Source organism: Chlorocebus sabaeus, chromosome 5, assembly GCF_047675955.1.
Source record: "Chlorocebus sabaeus isolate Y175 chromosome 5, mChlSab1.0.hap1, whole genome shotgun sequence".
Lineage (NCBI taxonomy): Eukaryota > Metazoa > Chordata > Mammalia > Primates > Cercopithecidae > Chlorocebus > Chlorocebus sabaeus.
The window spans coordinates 50708796-50726200 of NC_132908.1; the positions used below are offsets into that span (position 1 = coordinate 50708796).

General features: G+C 39.0%; 1 protein-coding gene across 2 annotated transcripts in view; it reads left to right on the top strand.

Annotated features, from left to right (window-relative positions):
- Positions 1-17405, top strand: part of FTO (FTO alpha-ketoglutarate dependent dioxygenase) — a 422796-nt gene that overhangs the window by 128139 nt on the left and 277252 nt on the right. For both annotated transcript variants that reach the window (XM_007993307.3, XM_007993308.3), the window contains exon 3: positions 1119-1746. In XM_007993307.3, coding sequence (XP_007991498.1) covers positions 1119-1746 — 628 coding nt within the window. The remainder of the gene's footprint in view (positions 1-1118; positions 1747-17405) is intronic.

The following is a 17405-nucleotide window of genomic DNA, read 5'->3' on the forward strand; positions in this document are numbered from 1 at the left end:
CGATCAAACGTTACAGAGGTAAACGTTACAGAGGTAAATGTAAAATCCTGTGATTTGGTTACAAATAAATCAGTTGTATTATACAGAATCAGGAAACTCCAGCCTGACACCGATTCACATGCCAAGTTCTAAGGAAAGTGGTAGCCGAAAAGCTAATGCAGCCCTAACCTACATTAATCATTCCATGTATTTCTATATTAGGGGAGGGAATTGGCTAATATTACTCTTCTCCAGTGACACCAGTAGAATTATTAGAACTTTCAAAAAAAAAAAAAAAGAATTATTAGAACTTTCTAGAATTGCAATGTAATAACACCTCATTCATCCATCCACAAATCCATTTATTCATTCCTTTACCATTTACTGAGTAAATTCTGGGCACTTGTATTATAGTCATGAGCAAAATTACCATGACTTTTGTGTTCATGGAACTTAATATCTAACTCCTGAAGAGAAGTGAGTTCTCTTTCTGTGAAAGTATGAAGCAGAAACCAGTTTGTCATTTATTGAGAGACAAGGCATACTCATGGTTAAGAACTCATGCCCTGGAAGCCAGGGGTTGGTGTCCAGGGGTTTTAAATTCCAGCTCCAATATTTGCCAGCTGTGTGACTTTGGGCAAATTAATGTCTTTGGTCAAATTAATGTCTCTATGTTTCAGTGGTCTCGTCTAATAAACTTGAGATAATAATGCTATGCATAGAGTTAAAATGAGCTAATGCTCACAAATAATTTAGAATAGTACCTGGTACCTAGTAAGCACTTAATAAATAAGTATTTTAGATAATAAACAGTTAATAAAATGGTGTTGAGATTTAGGGTGAGAAAAAGTGGTCACACAGCAATGCTGGTGTATCAGGACCCACATTATTATTTTTTGTTTTTTATTAAAGATTGTTAGTAATTTGAGCTTGAACTTGAAAATCTTGACTGTAGAGTTTGATGACATTTGTTTTATTTGGTTTTCTGTTTTGGGCTAGGAAGATGTGACTCCTGTTTAGAAATAAGCACCAGGTAGTCCCCCAACAACTCCCCAAATGCTTACAAAGAAACACACCTTTGGAAATAATACAATTGTAACTATACATCAACGTCTGTTTTTGCTTTGGTTTTGTTTTAGTGGCAGCTGAAATATCCTAAACTAATTCTCCGAGAAGCCAGCAGTGTATCTGAGGAGCTCCATAAAGAGGTTCAAGAAGCCTTTCTCACACTGCACAAGCATGGCTGCTTATTTCGGGACCTGGTTAGGATCCAAGGCAAAGATCTGCTCACTCCGGTATCTCGCATCCTCATTGGTAATCCAGGCTGTACCTACAAGTACCTGAACACCAGGCTCTTCACAGTCCCCTGGCCAGTGAAAGGGTCTAATATAAAATACCCCGAGGCTGAAATAGCCGCTGCTTGTGAGACCTTCCTCAAGCTCAATGACTACCTGCAGATAGAAACCATCCAGGCTTTGGAAGAACTTGCTGCCAAAGAGAAGGCTAATGAGGATGCTGTGCCATTGTGTATGTCTGCAGATTTCCCCAGGGTTGGGATGGGGTCATCCTACGATGGACAAGATGAAGTGGACATTAAGAGCAGAGCAGCATACAACGTAACTTTGCTGAATTTCATGGATCCTCAGAAAATGCCATACCTGAAAGAGGAACCTTATTTTGGCATGGGGAAAATGGCAGTGAGCTGGCATCATGATGAAAATCTGGTGGACAGGTCAGCGGTGGCAGTGTACAGTTATAGCTGTGAAGGTACAGTCTGCTCTGCGAAAAAGCAGCCCTGTGTGTGGTAATATGACCCGAGTTGTTTAGGCTCTGGAGATGCACACATACACGAACGTGCTTGCGTGTGTACATGCACATGCTTGTGTGTGTATCATGTGTACTTTTTAGTCTTGTCACACCCGTGTGTCTGCAGAATATGCCTCTTTCTCATCTAGCCATGCTAGCTGGCTCATCGTTATACTGTACTCAGAATATTTTCGCATGTAAGCACTCCTGTCATTTGTCTCTCGTGTGCCCAGGAGAGCAGCCTCTTGGTTTCATACAGCCAACTGTCTTTCTCTACAGCTCACAGGAGATTGTACAGTTGCTATAATTAACTTGCTGATGAAGAGCTGGGAAAACAAAAAATCTGTCAAATCTTTCCAGGTTCCCACAGGTGCACATTTCCAGACTTGCCAAAATATTTTATTATGGTTGACATCACTATCTTGATGGGTGTGATTTGTCAAATATGGACTTGTTCTTGGCTTCACACAGTTTGTAACTACTGTCCTTCCTTGCCAGAAGCAGTTGAGGTAGGTTTTGTAAGCAGACAGTCCTCCATTTTCAGGAAACTCCTTAGCCCTCTACCCAATTCTGCAGTTTTAGACCTTGTTGGGTGGCCGTGGTAGACTTGTTCTTGCATTTTCTGATATATAATCCCCTTGAAACAGAGATCATAGCCTACCTCTTAGGAGCCCACCCAAATTTCTCTTCTTCTATTATTGTTTCTGTGTGTTTATGGCCCTCATTGTTCCTTAGAATAGAATTACAAAAATGGTAGTTGAACAGATCGAGGAGAGCATGACCTCTGTTGACTTTCTTTTGTGCCTGATTATTTGGCAAAGGGATACAAGACATAGTATTAGCTCTCTTGTCTGATTTACTGAAAGATGTTTGGAAAACCAGAATTCTGGATATCCCATCAGGGAATGGGATATCCCATCAAGTCCATATTTGACTGGAACTTTCAAGGTTCATTATTTTCTGACAACTCTAGTTATTTGACTGGATTTTTGTTTGTTATTGTTATTTGTTTTTTGTTTACTAAAATAACTGTTTTGGAAAAGAGATTTAAGAAAAAAAAAGATCTTTAAAGTACCCTTTAAATTTCTTACAATTTCCCAGTCTCAAAAATTTCCTCAGAACTACTCATTTTTTTCTAACTTTACCTTGTGTCTTCAGTCTGAAACAAGGAACAAGTTTAGCGTTTGGAAATTTCACCACTTTCTCTGGCATCTCAAATAATGATGCTGACCTAAGAAAATCGCTTGAAGGGATTTAATGCTGTCCTAATGGAAAGAACTGAGATCCTCTGATCTTTCATAAGGACTTGCCAGGGATTTAAGAACTATCACATCCAAGAACTCTGATGTGAACGAACAATGGAGTTAGTTTCTTTCTTAAGGAGACAACTCTCCAAACCTGAAGCAGTGGTATGTGATAGTGCAAAGCTCTACAAAGATGTCTTTGTGCTCCCAATTACTCTCAGCCCTCCAGTTTAATGGTCCTATTGTACTCCCTTCGCGTGGGTGATCAAGTACTTTTTGAAACCTAGAATATCTTTCAGAAAGGAATTTAAATGTCTAATGAATAGTTTCTATGCTCAGGAGTAATTAAGACTGATAAAGTATACAAATATAAATTACATATAAATATAGAAATGTTGGGACTTGCAGTTGTCACCGGAAAGAGACAACTGCAGACTTTGAATCTGTAAGAGCAGTGTAGAAACTCCTTTGTTCTCTTAACCTCAGAAATTCTCAGAACTCCATCTAATAATAATAGCAATACTGGGAATGCTCATTTGTTGAGCACCTACTATGTGCCACATGCTGTTATAAGCATTTTACATACATTAACTCATTTAATCTTCCCAACAATTCAAAGAACAAAATAGTAATGAAGTACTATTGCTATCCTCATTTTACAGATGAGGAAACCGAGTCACAGAAGGTTGATTAACTTGTTCATGGTGATGCAGCAAGTAATTAGCAGAGTTAGGATTTGAGCACAAATATCCAGACTTCAGAATCTGAACACCTAAGGCTATGTGCATTATGAGCAGGTGTTTCTTATCCCAGCAGTGTAGCTGTCTCAGGGATTTTATTTTATTTTTTCACTTTTTAAATTTTTTGAGACAGAGTCTTGCTCTATGTCCCAGGCCAGAGTGCAGTGGCACAGTCTTGGCTCACTGCAACCTCTGCCTCCTGGTTCAATGGATTCTCCTGCCTCAGCCTCCCGAGTAGCTGGGATGACAGGCACGCACCACTATGCCCAGCTAATTTTTTGTAATTTTAGTAGAGATGGGGTTTCACCATGCTAGCCAGGCTAGTCTTGAACTCCTGACTTCGTGATCTGTGCGCCTCGGTCTCCCAGAGTGCTGGGAGTACAGGCGTGAGCCACGGCACCCGGCCAGGGACTTGGGTTTTTAAAATGTCCACCTCTGGAAAGGTTAAGGGGACGTTCCACTTGCGTTTTCTTGCACGTCTTGGTGTCTTCCTTTCTCCAGTTTTACTTCTCACCCACATCTGCTGTAGCTTTCTAGCACATACTCTCAGATGATTGGAATGCATCAGATTATCTTATCCGATGAAACAACCTTTCTGTAGGTGTCTGGCTATGTGTCAGATGGTGTACAAAGCATGTGGCTCTGGGTCAGATGGTGTACAAAGCATGTGCCTTGAAACTCTGTGGTGGGTGCATGTCTTCTAAGTGACAAGTGATATCTGTTTAATTTTCTGGTCTTATAATCCTTGGCAGAATGCCAGAACTATGGTAAAGGTGGACTTGAAGAGAATCATTTGGTTTAAAACCTTGGTTGAGGTTGAGAAGGGCTTAAGGAGGTCCACAGAGAGTGGACACTTCAGAGAATTGTATTTTTTTCTGTGTCCTTGAACTTGTTTGTCTAGACAGTATGGGAACTCCAAAGGTAAATCAATGGCTTTCTCACTTAGAGGTAAGAGGTGAGGTTAGGGGGCTCTTTTGATTATAATTATGAAATGATGAAACATTAGATCTGAAAGAGACTTTTGAAATCACTTGATTCCAGCCTCTCATTTTACAAATGAAAACACTGAGAAGGGAAGTGGCTTGGCCAAGGTCACATTGTTACTTAGTGACAAGAGCAGGGATTTAAGTTGGAAAGTGTTCCTTGCCACTGGAGAGGTTCACGTAAAATGCATTGGGAATTCAGATACAGAAGTGATTGCTTCCTGCTGAAATTAAATTCAATTGAAGCTTAAGATCTTTCAAGACTCTGCTCTCAATACCTTTTCCCAGGGAAATCTTCTTGTAGATTTATAATGAGCCAGTCATCCCTCTTTGGTTTATTTTCATGAGTAGAGGTCATTGAGAAGTAATTTGTATAGGATACGTGTAATTATATACTAAATTCATTGGCTTTCACATGCCGTTCTAGTTAATAGATATCTCCAGTAGGAAGATTGAAATGGTACAAGTTTTAATCAGGAATGGCTTCGGGGAACCATATGTAAATAGGCAGAATATTTGATTTTCCTATTCCAGCTTTGCTGGCAATTGCTTGTTACTCCTAGCTATAAAAAACGAACTTTAGTGGGGAAGGCATTAAAAACCCAATGTTTAATATAGTCCAGCACCTTGTTCTTTGACTGGAACACCTTCAGAAACATCACTTAGATCAACAGTAACTATTGGCTACCATTTTTGTTTCTTTGTTTGGAAGGAAACATTCTCGGTAAAATTGTCTTTCTAGAAAAGCAATTCTTAAGATTTTAAACTAGTGCCAAGTATTGCGTATTCTTGACATTATTTTCCAGGCCTCCCATAAAGAGCCAGGAAGGCAGCTGGGTGCGGAGGCTCACGACTGTAATCTTAGCACTTTGGGAGGCCAAGGCGTGTGGATCACGAGGTCAGGAGTTTAAGACCAGCCTGGCCAACGTCGTGAAACCCTGTCTTTACTAGAAATCCAAAAATTAGCTGGGCGTAGTGGTGCGTACCTGTAGTCTCTGCTACTCGGGAGGCTGAGGCAGGTTAATTGCCTGAACCTGGGAGGCAGAGGTTGCAGTGAGCCGAGATTGCGCCACTGCACTCCAACCTGGGCGACAGAGCAAGATTCCGTCTCAAAAACAAACAAACAAACAAACAAAAACCCAGGAAGGCTCACAAAAGGAAGAAGCTGATCCATGTTTCCTGTTGAGCATGTCATGTGATAGCCTGGAAAGTAGAGACTTCGCAATAATGTTCTTGGAATTCTAGGGTTTCCATTCCTGTCTTTGATTTGGGAAAAATTGCATCCCTTTAAGGATGGAAATGTGTTCCCATAATTCTTGAATCTCTATTTTAACATGACTTGCTCTCTATTTCTCAGTTCATCACTGAGACCATGAAAAGCTAGTTTATAATTGCAACTTGGAGTTTTGGAGTATTCATAAAAACGCTGTGATGTTTAATGTTATCTTAGCTTCCCAGCATCCCTGTCTAGAATCTCAAAGCTTATTTGATCTAGCTTTGTTTTATTGTATCATGCTATGCCTTGTCAATGATTTTTGAAATCACTTATACTGCTCAGTAACCTTGTTTGGTCTTGTAAGTCACATTTTTTGGGGTGACCAGCCAGTTATTTATTCATTTAACAATAAGGTCTCCCATGAAGAACCAAGAAGACTCACAAGAAGACCAAAGGGGGGGGGCGGGGAAACTTATTTGATCTACAAAGTTACATTTTTTTTCATGCCTATGCAACTATTTTTTCATTTAACAATAAGCATCTACTATTTGCTAGACAGTTGTCTAGATGCTGAGCATGTAGCAGTGAACAAGACGGACAAAAATCGCTGCCCTCATCGAGCTCACATTCTAGCAAGGGAAAACAGAAAATAAAAGTAGATTGTGTAACAAGGGTGAGGGATAATCTTACAATTTTAGATAGGAGAGCCAGGCAAGGCCTTGTTTAGGGGGTAACATTTAAGCAGATTGGAAGGAGAGAATGTGCCACTGAGAAATTTCAAGGGGGAGCACATAGGCGGAAAGATAGAACATGATTGGGATGTTTCAGAAGCAACAAGTGTGGATGAAATACAGTGAGAGAAGAGGAAACGAAATGAAGACAAAGGGACAAGTAAATGGATGGCGGAAGATAGGGCTTTGTCGTGTTAGAATACAAAGTAGTAGGTTTGGATTTGGAGTGAGATGGGGAGCCACTGAAGAGTAGAAGAAGGGAAGCAATATGAGAAACAGGAGAACTCACAGAGGCGACCAAAGTAATCCAGACTAGGGATATGATGGTCTAGATTAGAAGAGGCAGGGCAGGGGAGAAATGTGTAAATACTGTCCTGTAACTTTTTACCAACAAAGAGAGTGGCAGTATTTCAGCACCGGTGAGAAAGGATGACCAGCAGTAATGTCTCCCATTTGTCAAAAGAAGACTAAGCCTATAAGAATGGCTACATTTTCTCCCCTCTGTGAATGGCTTTATTCAGGAATAATTGACATACAATTAGCTATACATATTGAACATTTATAGTTTTATAAGTTTCAACACACTCGTGAAACTATCCCCACTATCAAGATAATGAACATACCCATTATTTCAGAAGTTTCCTTGTGCCCCATTGCAATTCCTCTTCCTGACAGATCTATTTTTTTTTTTTTATTGTTTTTTATTTGTTTGTAGAGACTGGGTCTCAATATCTTTCCCAGGCTGGTCTTGAAATCCTGGCCTGAAGAGATCCTCCTTGCTCAGCCTTCCAAAGAGCTAGAATTACAGGTGTGAGCCACAGATTCAGCCTGGATTTGTTTTCTGGCACTAGATGAGTTGGCATTTCCTAGAATTTTAAACAGTTGGAATTATATATGTGTACTTTTTTTTGTCTGGATTCTTTAACTTAGCATAGTTATTTTGAGATTCATCCATGTTGTTATGTATATCAATAGCTCATTCCCTTTTATCCTTTTTTATTGCAATAAAATATACGTAAAATTAAGCATTATAACCATATTAACTGTACAGTTGCGTGGCATTAAGCATCATCCCACACCGAATCTCTGTACCCATTTAAACAATTACTCCCCATTTCTCCTTCCCCCATTTCCTGGTAACCACTGTTCTGCTTTCTGTCTATATTATATTTGACTATTCTAGGTACCTCATATAAGTAGAATCATACGCTATTTGACCTTTTTTGTCTAGATTATTGATATGGTTCGGCTGCATCCCTGGCCAAATATCAACTTGAATTGTATCTCCCAGAATTCCCACATGTTGTGGGAGGGACCAAGGAGGAAATGGTTGAATCATGAGGCTGGTCTTTGCCAGGTTATTCTCTTGATAGTGAATAAGTCTCACGAGATCTGGTGGGTTTATCAGGGGTTTCCGCTTTTGCTTCCTTCTCATTTTCTCTTGCTGCTGCCATGTAAGAAGGCCTTTTGCCTCCCGCCATGATTCAGAGGCCTCCCAGCCATGTGGTACCGTAAGTCCGATTAAACCTCTTTTTATTTCCAGTTTCGGATATGTCTTTATGAGCAGCATGAAAACGAACTAATACAATCATTTTACTTAACATAATGTCCTCAAGATTCATCCATGTTATGGCATGTATCAGAACTTAATTCCTTTTTAAAGATGAATAATATTCTATTGTATGAATATACCACATTTTGCTGATCAAGTTATCCATTGGCTATTCATAATACCCATCTTTTGGCTATGGTGGATAAAGTTGCTGTGAACATTGGTATACAAATATCTGTGTATACAAATATCTGTGTGAGTCTCTGCTTTCAGTACTTTTGTGTATATACTTTTTTTGTGTACATACTTTTGTATATGTACTTTTGTTTAGGATTGCTTGATCAAATGATAGGTCTATGTTGATATTTTTGAGGAACTGCTATACTGTTTTCTACAGTGACTGAACTGTTTTACTTTCTCGCTGACAATGTACAAGGGCTCTAATTTCTCCACATCTATGCCAATGCTTACTGTTGCTGTTACTGTTACTGTCCCTGTCTACTGTTCCCTGTTTTTTGATAACAGCCATCCTAATGGGTATGAAGTGGTATTTCCTTGTGGTTTTGATATGCATTTTCCTAATGATTAATGACATTGAACATCTTTTCATGTTCTTAGCCATTTATATATCTTCTTTGGAGACATGTCTATTCAAGTTGTTTGCCCATTTTTGAATTTGGCTGTTTTTTAGTTGTTGAGTTTTGTGAGTTCCTTATGTATTCCAGATATTAATTCCTTATCGGATACATGACTTGCAAATATTTTCTTCAAGGATAGCTGAACTTTTAATGATATATTAATGTGATGAGCAAGGGATCACAGAACAGTGGAATAGACTTTACTGTCCATGACATTGATTAGGCACTTAAATTCTGTACTATTGAATGACATCATTCGTATTGGTATTAATTAGCTATGGGACCTTAAGCAAGTTACTTAAATCCTTTGTGACTCAGTTTTCTCGTCTGTAAAATAGTGATCAGAGCTGTATCCACCTCAAGATTGTGAGAATTAAACACCTGTAAAGTGCTAAGAACGTAACAGCAGTAATTAGAATGTAGTAAGCATTCAATACTGTGTTATTTTTAGCTTTTATCAAAATTATTCATATAATTTTTGCAAGTCAAAAATTTCTATAAGGTTTGTTAAGGAAAAAAAATGCAGGAGTTATTTACACCTTTCCATTTTCATTTCCACAGGCAATCATTTCTACTCTTTTCTTTCAGGTAATGTTTTTGGTAGTTGATAACATATTTATATTGTTTTGAATATTATATATTGGCTTCCTGATATGGAAGGTGAAGATTTACTTAGCTCTCTTCTTTCTCCCTGCCTGCCTACACATGTGCATGCTTCTGATTCCCATTATAGGTTTATTGTAATTTTGATTGTACTGCTATTCAGCCTTTATAGTTATTATATACATAAGAATGCCTTCCAGAATCTGTGATCTGTTATCCTTTTCTTTTCAACTTTTTTTCTTGCATTAATAGTAGTCTTGTTTTTTGTGTATTTGTATAGTTTTCTATGTTGTTTTGTACGTAGTTACGACTAATTAAATCCCTTGCTCTCTACCAAATCTCCTCTTCTCAAGAGCTTCAGAACCATCAGATATTCTGTCTGTTTCATTTTCTTGGAGCAATGTCTTCCAGAGTCTTCTTCTCTGCTCCAATCTGGCATTCTATGCCTGATGCATGGGGATCCCCTTCTGTGATCTCTTCATTGTAATCCAGCAGATTCCCTTACTTCTCTCTTTTGTGGACTCCTCATATTCCTGCATCCTGGCCTCGCTCTTTCCTGACTGTTTTCTTATTTTGGTGGAGCATGTGCTGCAATGGTTTCTTCACAAAGGATGCTTTGGAGGTAAATTTTTAAGACGTTAAATGTCTTCAATGATCTTTATTCCACCTTGGCATGTGTAGCTTCTTCCAGTATGAAAATCTTGGTAGGAAATAATATTTTCTTCAGAATCTTAGTGACATTGCATTACTGTCTTTTATCTGACAGAGTTCGTGTTAAGAGTTCTGAATTTTTCTTCAGCTTTTATGTTGCTTTTTTTTGTTGGATCTTTTTTTGAATATTTTACAATTTCACAGTGATATTTTTCACTCATTTTACTCTCATTGTGTAGGGCTTTCAATCAGCCCTTCAATTGTTGGACATTTTCTTGAACTGCTTTGTTAGTTATTTCTTCCTCTCCAGTTTTCTCATCTCTTTGGAATCTGTATGATTTAGTTAACCTTCTGGACTCTTCCTCTAGTTTTCCTGTTTATTCCCTTATTTTCAATCTTTATATTTGTTTTTTAGTTTAATATCTGGGAGATTTTCTTAACTTCCAACTTGTCTATTGATTTTTTTTTTCCTTGATGGAGTTTTGCTCTTGTCACCCAGGCTGGTGTGCAATGGCACTTGGCTCACTGCAACCTCCGCCTCCCAGGTTCGAGTGATTCTCCTGCCGCAGCCTCCTGAGTAGCTGGGATGACAGGTGCAGGCCACCATGCCCAGCAAATTTTTGTAGTTTTAGTAGAGACAAGGTTTCACCGTGTTGGCCAGACTGGTCTCAAATTCCTGACTTCAGGTGATCTGGCTGCCTCAGCCTCCTAAAGTGCTGAGATTACAGGCATGAGCCACTGCGCCTGGCCTGTCTATTGAATTTTCAGTATTGAAATATAACGTATATCATAAACATACAGCTTGAAGAATTGCCATAAAGTAAACATATCTGTGTACCTAGCACCCTGGTCAAGAAATGAAACATATCAGTGTCCTAGAAGTGCTCCCTTCCAGTGTCTGGTTCCCCACAACAGTAAACACTCTTCTGACTTCTAAGGCCATAAATATTTTTATGTGTGTTTGAATTAGACTTGTAAACTTGTAAGCTCCTTAAAGATGTAATTTGTGTCTTCATCCTTCTTTGTATCTGCATATAGTGGCAAATGAGTATTTTTTACCCCAAATCAGTTAAGTATTTGTTGTTCTTGAGGTGTTTGTACTATTTAGTTACATCGTGGCCACTGTTCAGTAACTCTGTGATTTCTGCAACTGCAGTCTCTGTTTAGTATTAGGATTCTTTGGATAGCAAATAACAATTCCAGACCTAAACAGGCTTAATTTAAAAAGGTAAGGCATTATCTCACTTCATCCTAAGAACAGGGGTCTCACTGACTTCAAGTGGACCTTGTTCCAACAGTAATGATGTAATCAGTTTCAAATTTCTTCCCCTTCCTCTTTTGGCCATTCTAAAGCTCATGGCCCCCAAATTACTGCCCCTAGCTTTTGTGGCCACTCTCTCTTTCTTTTTCATGAGCTTTGGGGAGGAGAGAAACTGGGTATTGGGTGTGTACTTTGAACTCTGGATCAAGCTTTACCTGAAGCTAGATGAACAAATAATGACCCTCTTTGATTAACCCAGTTCGGTTCTGGTTTCTGTGTTATTTACAATGTAAAGGTTTCCTGTGAGTCTTCACAACTCTCTTCATAACTTCCTGAGGTTGCCCAAGGAATTGAAACCTCTACTGTTAGAAGCTCTGGTTTGGAGAATATTGTTTGAGAAGTATCTCTGCTTCCTTACCTGATTTTGTATTTTACTTCGGATAATACAGTGATTTTGAAGCTTTAGCTAAGGGCCCCCGTAGCAGTTTTTCTCTCCTTTTCATACTTTCAGTTTTTCTCCCAAGTCCATGAAACATGATGTAATGAGGTTCTCCTCTGTATGTGAATATTTTTATCTTAATTTTTTCCCCCAAATGCTTAATCTGAAAGCTGACAGAGCCAGACATTATGTTGAAGGGCTTCAGATTTTTCTGTAAAGAGTTTTCAATATTTTGCCTGAAATCCTAGAGAACTTATGATTAATTTTACAATTTTTCTGTGTCAAGGGACTATGTTTATCTTGAATTGCTTGTTTCGAGGCATCTGAGAGCAGCTTCTTGTTATAGATTCTGAGCTGGGAATGATCAGTTTTTTGGTTTTTTTCCCCCACCCCTTCAGACTTTTCTAAATTCTCCATTTCTTCAGAGCACTCATTGCTCCATGACTGAGAAGGAGTATGTGCTGTGTCAGCAGCAAGCCTGACTCCCTGTTTCTTGCAACCCATCAAGGAAAGCATTTCCAAACTCTGGAACTCTGGCAGGGAGGCTTCTCCTTGGCTAACCTTTCTTTCCTAGTGATGTAGTCCATCAGCTGTGTTTCCTAAATGCTCTCTGGCTTATACAGTACCCGTTTGTTACTACGTTGGGAACCTGTCTAGAAAAAGTGTAGTAATTATGCACGAAGAAGCTCGTACCTTCTAGAGAGATCATTCTGAAAAGAGATCTGACTGGTGAAAAAGGCTAGTGTCTGTCAGTAGCCTCAGTGTAAGTTCTAGATTCTTTCCTATGGTTCATAAACCCATGTCCTGGTCTCCTCCCACCTCTCCAGGCTTTTCTCTTGCAAGTTCATGTCATTCATATGACACTCTTGCAGTCGGGAATTGATTGTGCTCTTATACACACACCATGCCATTTCCCTCCTAGAATGTGTCTTCCCTATGTCACATTTTCCCCTTTCGCCTTCTGTCTCCCTTCATTCTACAAAATGGGTTTCCCATCCCAGACATGAGAATGTCAAAGATCAGCATTGGACAGATAAGGCATCATTAGACTCCATGGTACCAGCTGGCCATCTACAACTTGTGAGTTTCTCCTACCTCAAGATCTATGACATGGGTAGGAAGGGACCGGCCTTTTAAAGCTCCTCTAGGTGTGGAGTTAAGGCAACAGAGGAAGTAATCACAAGGGTGGGAATCTTTTTTTTTTTTTTTTGGAGATGGAGTCTTGCTGTGTCACCCAGGCTAGAGTGCAGTGGCACGATCTCGGTTCATTGCAACCTCCGCCTCCCAGGTTCAAGCAATTCTCCTGCCTCAGCCTCCCGAGTAGCTGGGATTACAGGCATGTGCCACCACACCCAGCTAATTTTTGTATTTTTAGTAGAGACAGGATTTCACCATGTTGGCCAGGCTGGTCTTGAACTCCTGACTTCAGGTGATCCGCCTGCCTCAGCCTCCCAAAGTGCTGGGGTTACAAGTATGAACCACTGCACCCAGCTGAGAATCTTTTATATCTTAGCTCTTGGCTAAGGAAATAGAAAATAGAGAATAAGAATAGGGCTATTTTTAACAAAAAAAATTAGCCAGATGTGGTGGCGCACGCCTGTAATCCCCACCACTCAGGAGGCTGAGGCAGGAGAATCACTTGAACCTGGGAGGCGGAGATTACAGTGAGCCAAGATTGCAGCACTGCACTCCAGCCTGGGCGACAGAGCGAGACTTTAGTCTCAAAAGAAAAAAAAAAAAAGGGCTATTTAAATGTATGGTGATGATGAATATGTACTGAACCTATGAGGGAAGTTCTTGACATACACTATTATGTATGTTATTAAATATGGTACAAAATTTTTTGTGATATATTTTATTTGAGTATCACCGTAGTCTCTACTGTCATACTCTGGCTTCTGTCTTTGTTTCTTATAGAGCAGTGGTTATAATTAGAAATGTAAACAAAATATTTTGTCCTTTATTATATAGAATTTTTTCTCAAAAATTAGCTGGCGTAAAACATTGAATTGGTTATTTTTGGGGGGAAGTCTTGGACAATTTAAACTTGACTTTTAAACTTAACAGTCTTTTGTATTTTGTCACATCTTCTACTTATTTAACAGTTTGGTTAGTGGGAGCTGGGAGTGCACCAAACACACTGAGGTACTTAAAATCTTTTTAATTTTATTGAGGCTTAAAGGCAAGTAAGAACCTGTTGCCTCTGCTTGTTGCCAAAATAACATGGGGCAAGAGTAATCAGTTACAGTTGCTATACGTAATTACAAGTTGATTTCATTGAGAAGTAAGAACACTATATTTAACAATAAAAAGTTTATCAGACATAAAACTTTCCTCTTCCCTACACAGCCCAAGGAGGGGAAAAACTCTCACCAAAATATCATTTTAATGAGCAGATTTCAAAAGTGCTGGATTTTTGGGAGACATCGAGAAAGACTAATTGCAATTATTGTCTCTGGTTGTCTTTATTGATGCCACATTGAGAAGAGTACCAGGATGAAAGTTAGAAGGGACAGTAGTCAAGCAGACTTTTATACTATAAAGATTCCCACTTATTAGACTGTCCACATGCAGTGGCATTAAAACTTCCTGAAACTGTTCCTTGTAGTTTGAAAATTATTTCTTTTTGAAGTCATTATAATGGTTTTCTTTTTATTTATTTTCTTTATTTTAAGACGGAGTCTCGCTATGTCACCAGGCTGGAGTGCAGTGGTGTGATCTCAGCTCACTGCAACCTCCGCCTCCTGGGTTCAAGCGATTCTCCTGCCTCAGCCTCCTAAGTAGCTGGGATTACAGGCACGTGCCACCACACCCAGCTAATTTTTGTATTTTTAGTAGAGATGGGGTTTCACCATGTTGGCCAGGATGGTCTCAATCTCCTAATCTCGTGGTCCGCCCGGCTCGGCCTCCCAAAGTCCTGAGATTACAGGTGTGAGCCACTGTGCGGCCCTTTTTATTTCTTTTTAATTTTGTGTGGACTTCAATGGTAGAAGTTATAGTTGATTTGACCAGAAAGGGACATGTGCAAAACCTTCCTAAAATATTTCCTTTTTATTTTCTTGTGCTGTTTGCTATATCTGTCATCATTAGGGCCCCCCTAGAATGAAGCAGCCAAGTCTTGGGTTATCACAAATATAAAGATAATTTTTATATCATTTTCTTTCGCTAAAGTGATCTGGATATCAATTAATTTAGCATTAATTATTATGTTGTATGCTGTCATTAGTAATGTTACATTATTAGGTATTAGTCACATTACATCAGAACTATTTTATGCAGCCTCAACTTCTTTACTAAAATGTGCAGTAGACATCAAATCACAAATATCAAGACTTTTGAACAGGGGTGAGGGCAAATTTTTTTTGTAAAAGGCCAGAAATAAGTAGTTTTGGCTTTGTGGGTCTTACAGTCTGTGTCTTATCTATTCAACCTCGCTGTCTGTGTGAGAGCAGCCATTTATGTAAATGAATGGGCACGACTGTGTTGTGGTTAAACTTTATTTTACAAAAGCAGGTCATGGGACTGATTTGCCTGTGATCTCTGCAACCCAGCTCTTGAGCAAGGGTCACAGACTTTGCTGTGGTTAGACAGGTACCTCAAATGAGTAAAGTGAAGTGGCTGTGGGGACTGTGACTAGCAAAGATCACATCCTTGTCTAAAATGGGCAGCTACTTCTTCCCTATAGCCACTTGTGACTGGCTCAGTGATACCAGATCTTGTAATTCAAGGGTAGATGGGAATTTGGATTTTTAGGCAAAGTCCTTTTATCAGTTGGCAACTCATTTAGATTTGTTAAGGAAATATGGTTCAGGTCAAGCTAGCTACACACCTTTGTGAGTTCTTTTCTGGTCCACGAGCTCTAGTTAGCAAATTCTGGTATTTTCAAGTGTAACAGTGTATTATGTGTCAATAAGAAGTGCCTGTAGAATGTCATCAGACATGGATAGCAAATGTCTAGCACTGGTGCTGCCACTCACTAACCCTTGTAGTGCCCATGACAGACATCAGTAATTGATCATAACACTGTTTCCTGCTGAGCTAAGAGAAAGTTTCAGATTTCTTCACTAGGGCTCTAAAAAGCTGCAACCAGCCAATCAGTCATGTTCCCTGATATAAAGGTATTCATCATTCCCATTCTAGAGGTTTCGAAAAAAATGTTTTTTTAATTAACCTAGGAAATGGCTTTGGACTTTTATTGTTATTCTTTAAAAAAGAAAAACCCAGTTAAAAGATGCTCTTAATTAAAAAGTACTTGAGAAAACATGTATTAGAATGGCAGGTATGAAAAAAGGTAAGATTCTGTTAATATGGCAGTGTTAGATTTTAGACCAAACTAAGGGAACTAAAGAGTATCCAAAGTAAAATGTGTCCTTAAAAGTCACTTAGCAGCATTCCTTCCTTACAGAGACCATGAACTTGGCTTTCTGATTTGTTCATTTTCAGCATGCCTAGTGCAAATTAATGCAAATGAATAGTTATAAAGGGGAGTTTCTTTTTTTCCTTCCTTTCACTGCCTTTGACCCTTCTGCACGGTTGGTGGTAGAGTACGACATTCAGAATTAGGTGCCATCTGGGATGCATGTATTTTTTAAATTTTTTTTGTGATATGTACATGATACAGCCCAAGGAAAGCATGCTTTATTGTCCATTTTGAAAGCTTTGCATCTTTTTGTCTTCCTGCTTTACTTCTTCTACCCTCTGCCAGTCTAAACACTGTTGTCTTTCAGGTTTGACCTTCTCTAAGAGTTCTGCTCTAATTCTGTCGTTGAACCTCTGTCTTCTCTAAACTTCTTTAGTACTGAGGACTGTACTAGTTTAGCAGCAGTGCCATGCTTTCTTATGTCCTTTGGTTTTAAATTTGAGGCATTTTTGTTTTTTTCTTCCAAATTAACATTTTCTTTCCCTGCCATCTAGCACAAGGACTGTGAATGGTGTGATCTAAAAGAACATTTTGTTTAAGCAAGCCATGGTGTTCATTGAATGCCTTCTCTGTGCCAGTCACTAGGGCTATAATAGTGGATGAAACAGAAAAACAGACTCTGCCCTGGAAGATCAGAGTCTAGTACAGCAGTTTAAAGTCTGATGGAATTTCAATTTAAAATGTCCCCTTCGTGGTAATCAGTGATGCACATTTACAGCTCCACTAAAAGGAAAAGCTCCAGTGGAGCATAGCTCTGTTTCAGTCACTGACATATCCCATATGCCTGGCACAGTGCCCAGTAAATAGTAAGTGCTCAATAAATAATTATTAAATTAGCTTTTAAAAGTTTTCATGTAGGGTTATTCCTGCAGGGCTGTGATTATAGGCAAATCATAGCGTGTACACCTTCTACTTTTTTTAGTATGTCTCCCACTCTTGTACCCCAGAAAAATCAGTCTTGAGTATCCTTTCAGAAATGTTGTATTCCAGTCTTGTGTATCCTTCCAGAAGTATTATAAATATTATATTATTATCCTTCCAGAAAAATCAGTCTTGAGTATCCTTCCAGAAATATTATAAGTGCTTGATATTTATTTATTTATTTATTTTTATTTTGAGACAGAGCCTCACTCTGTTGCCCA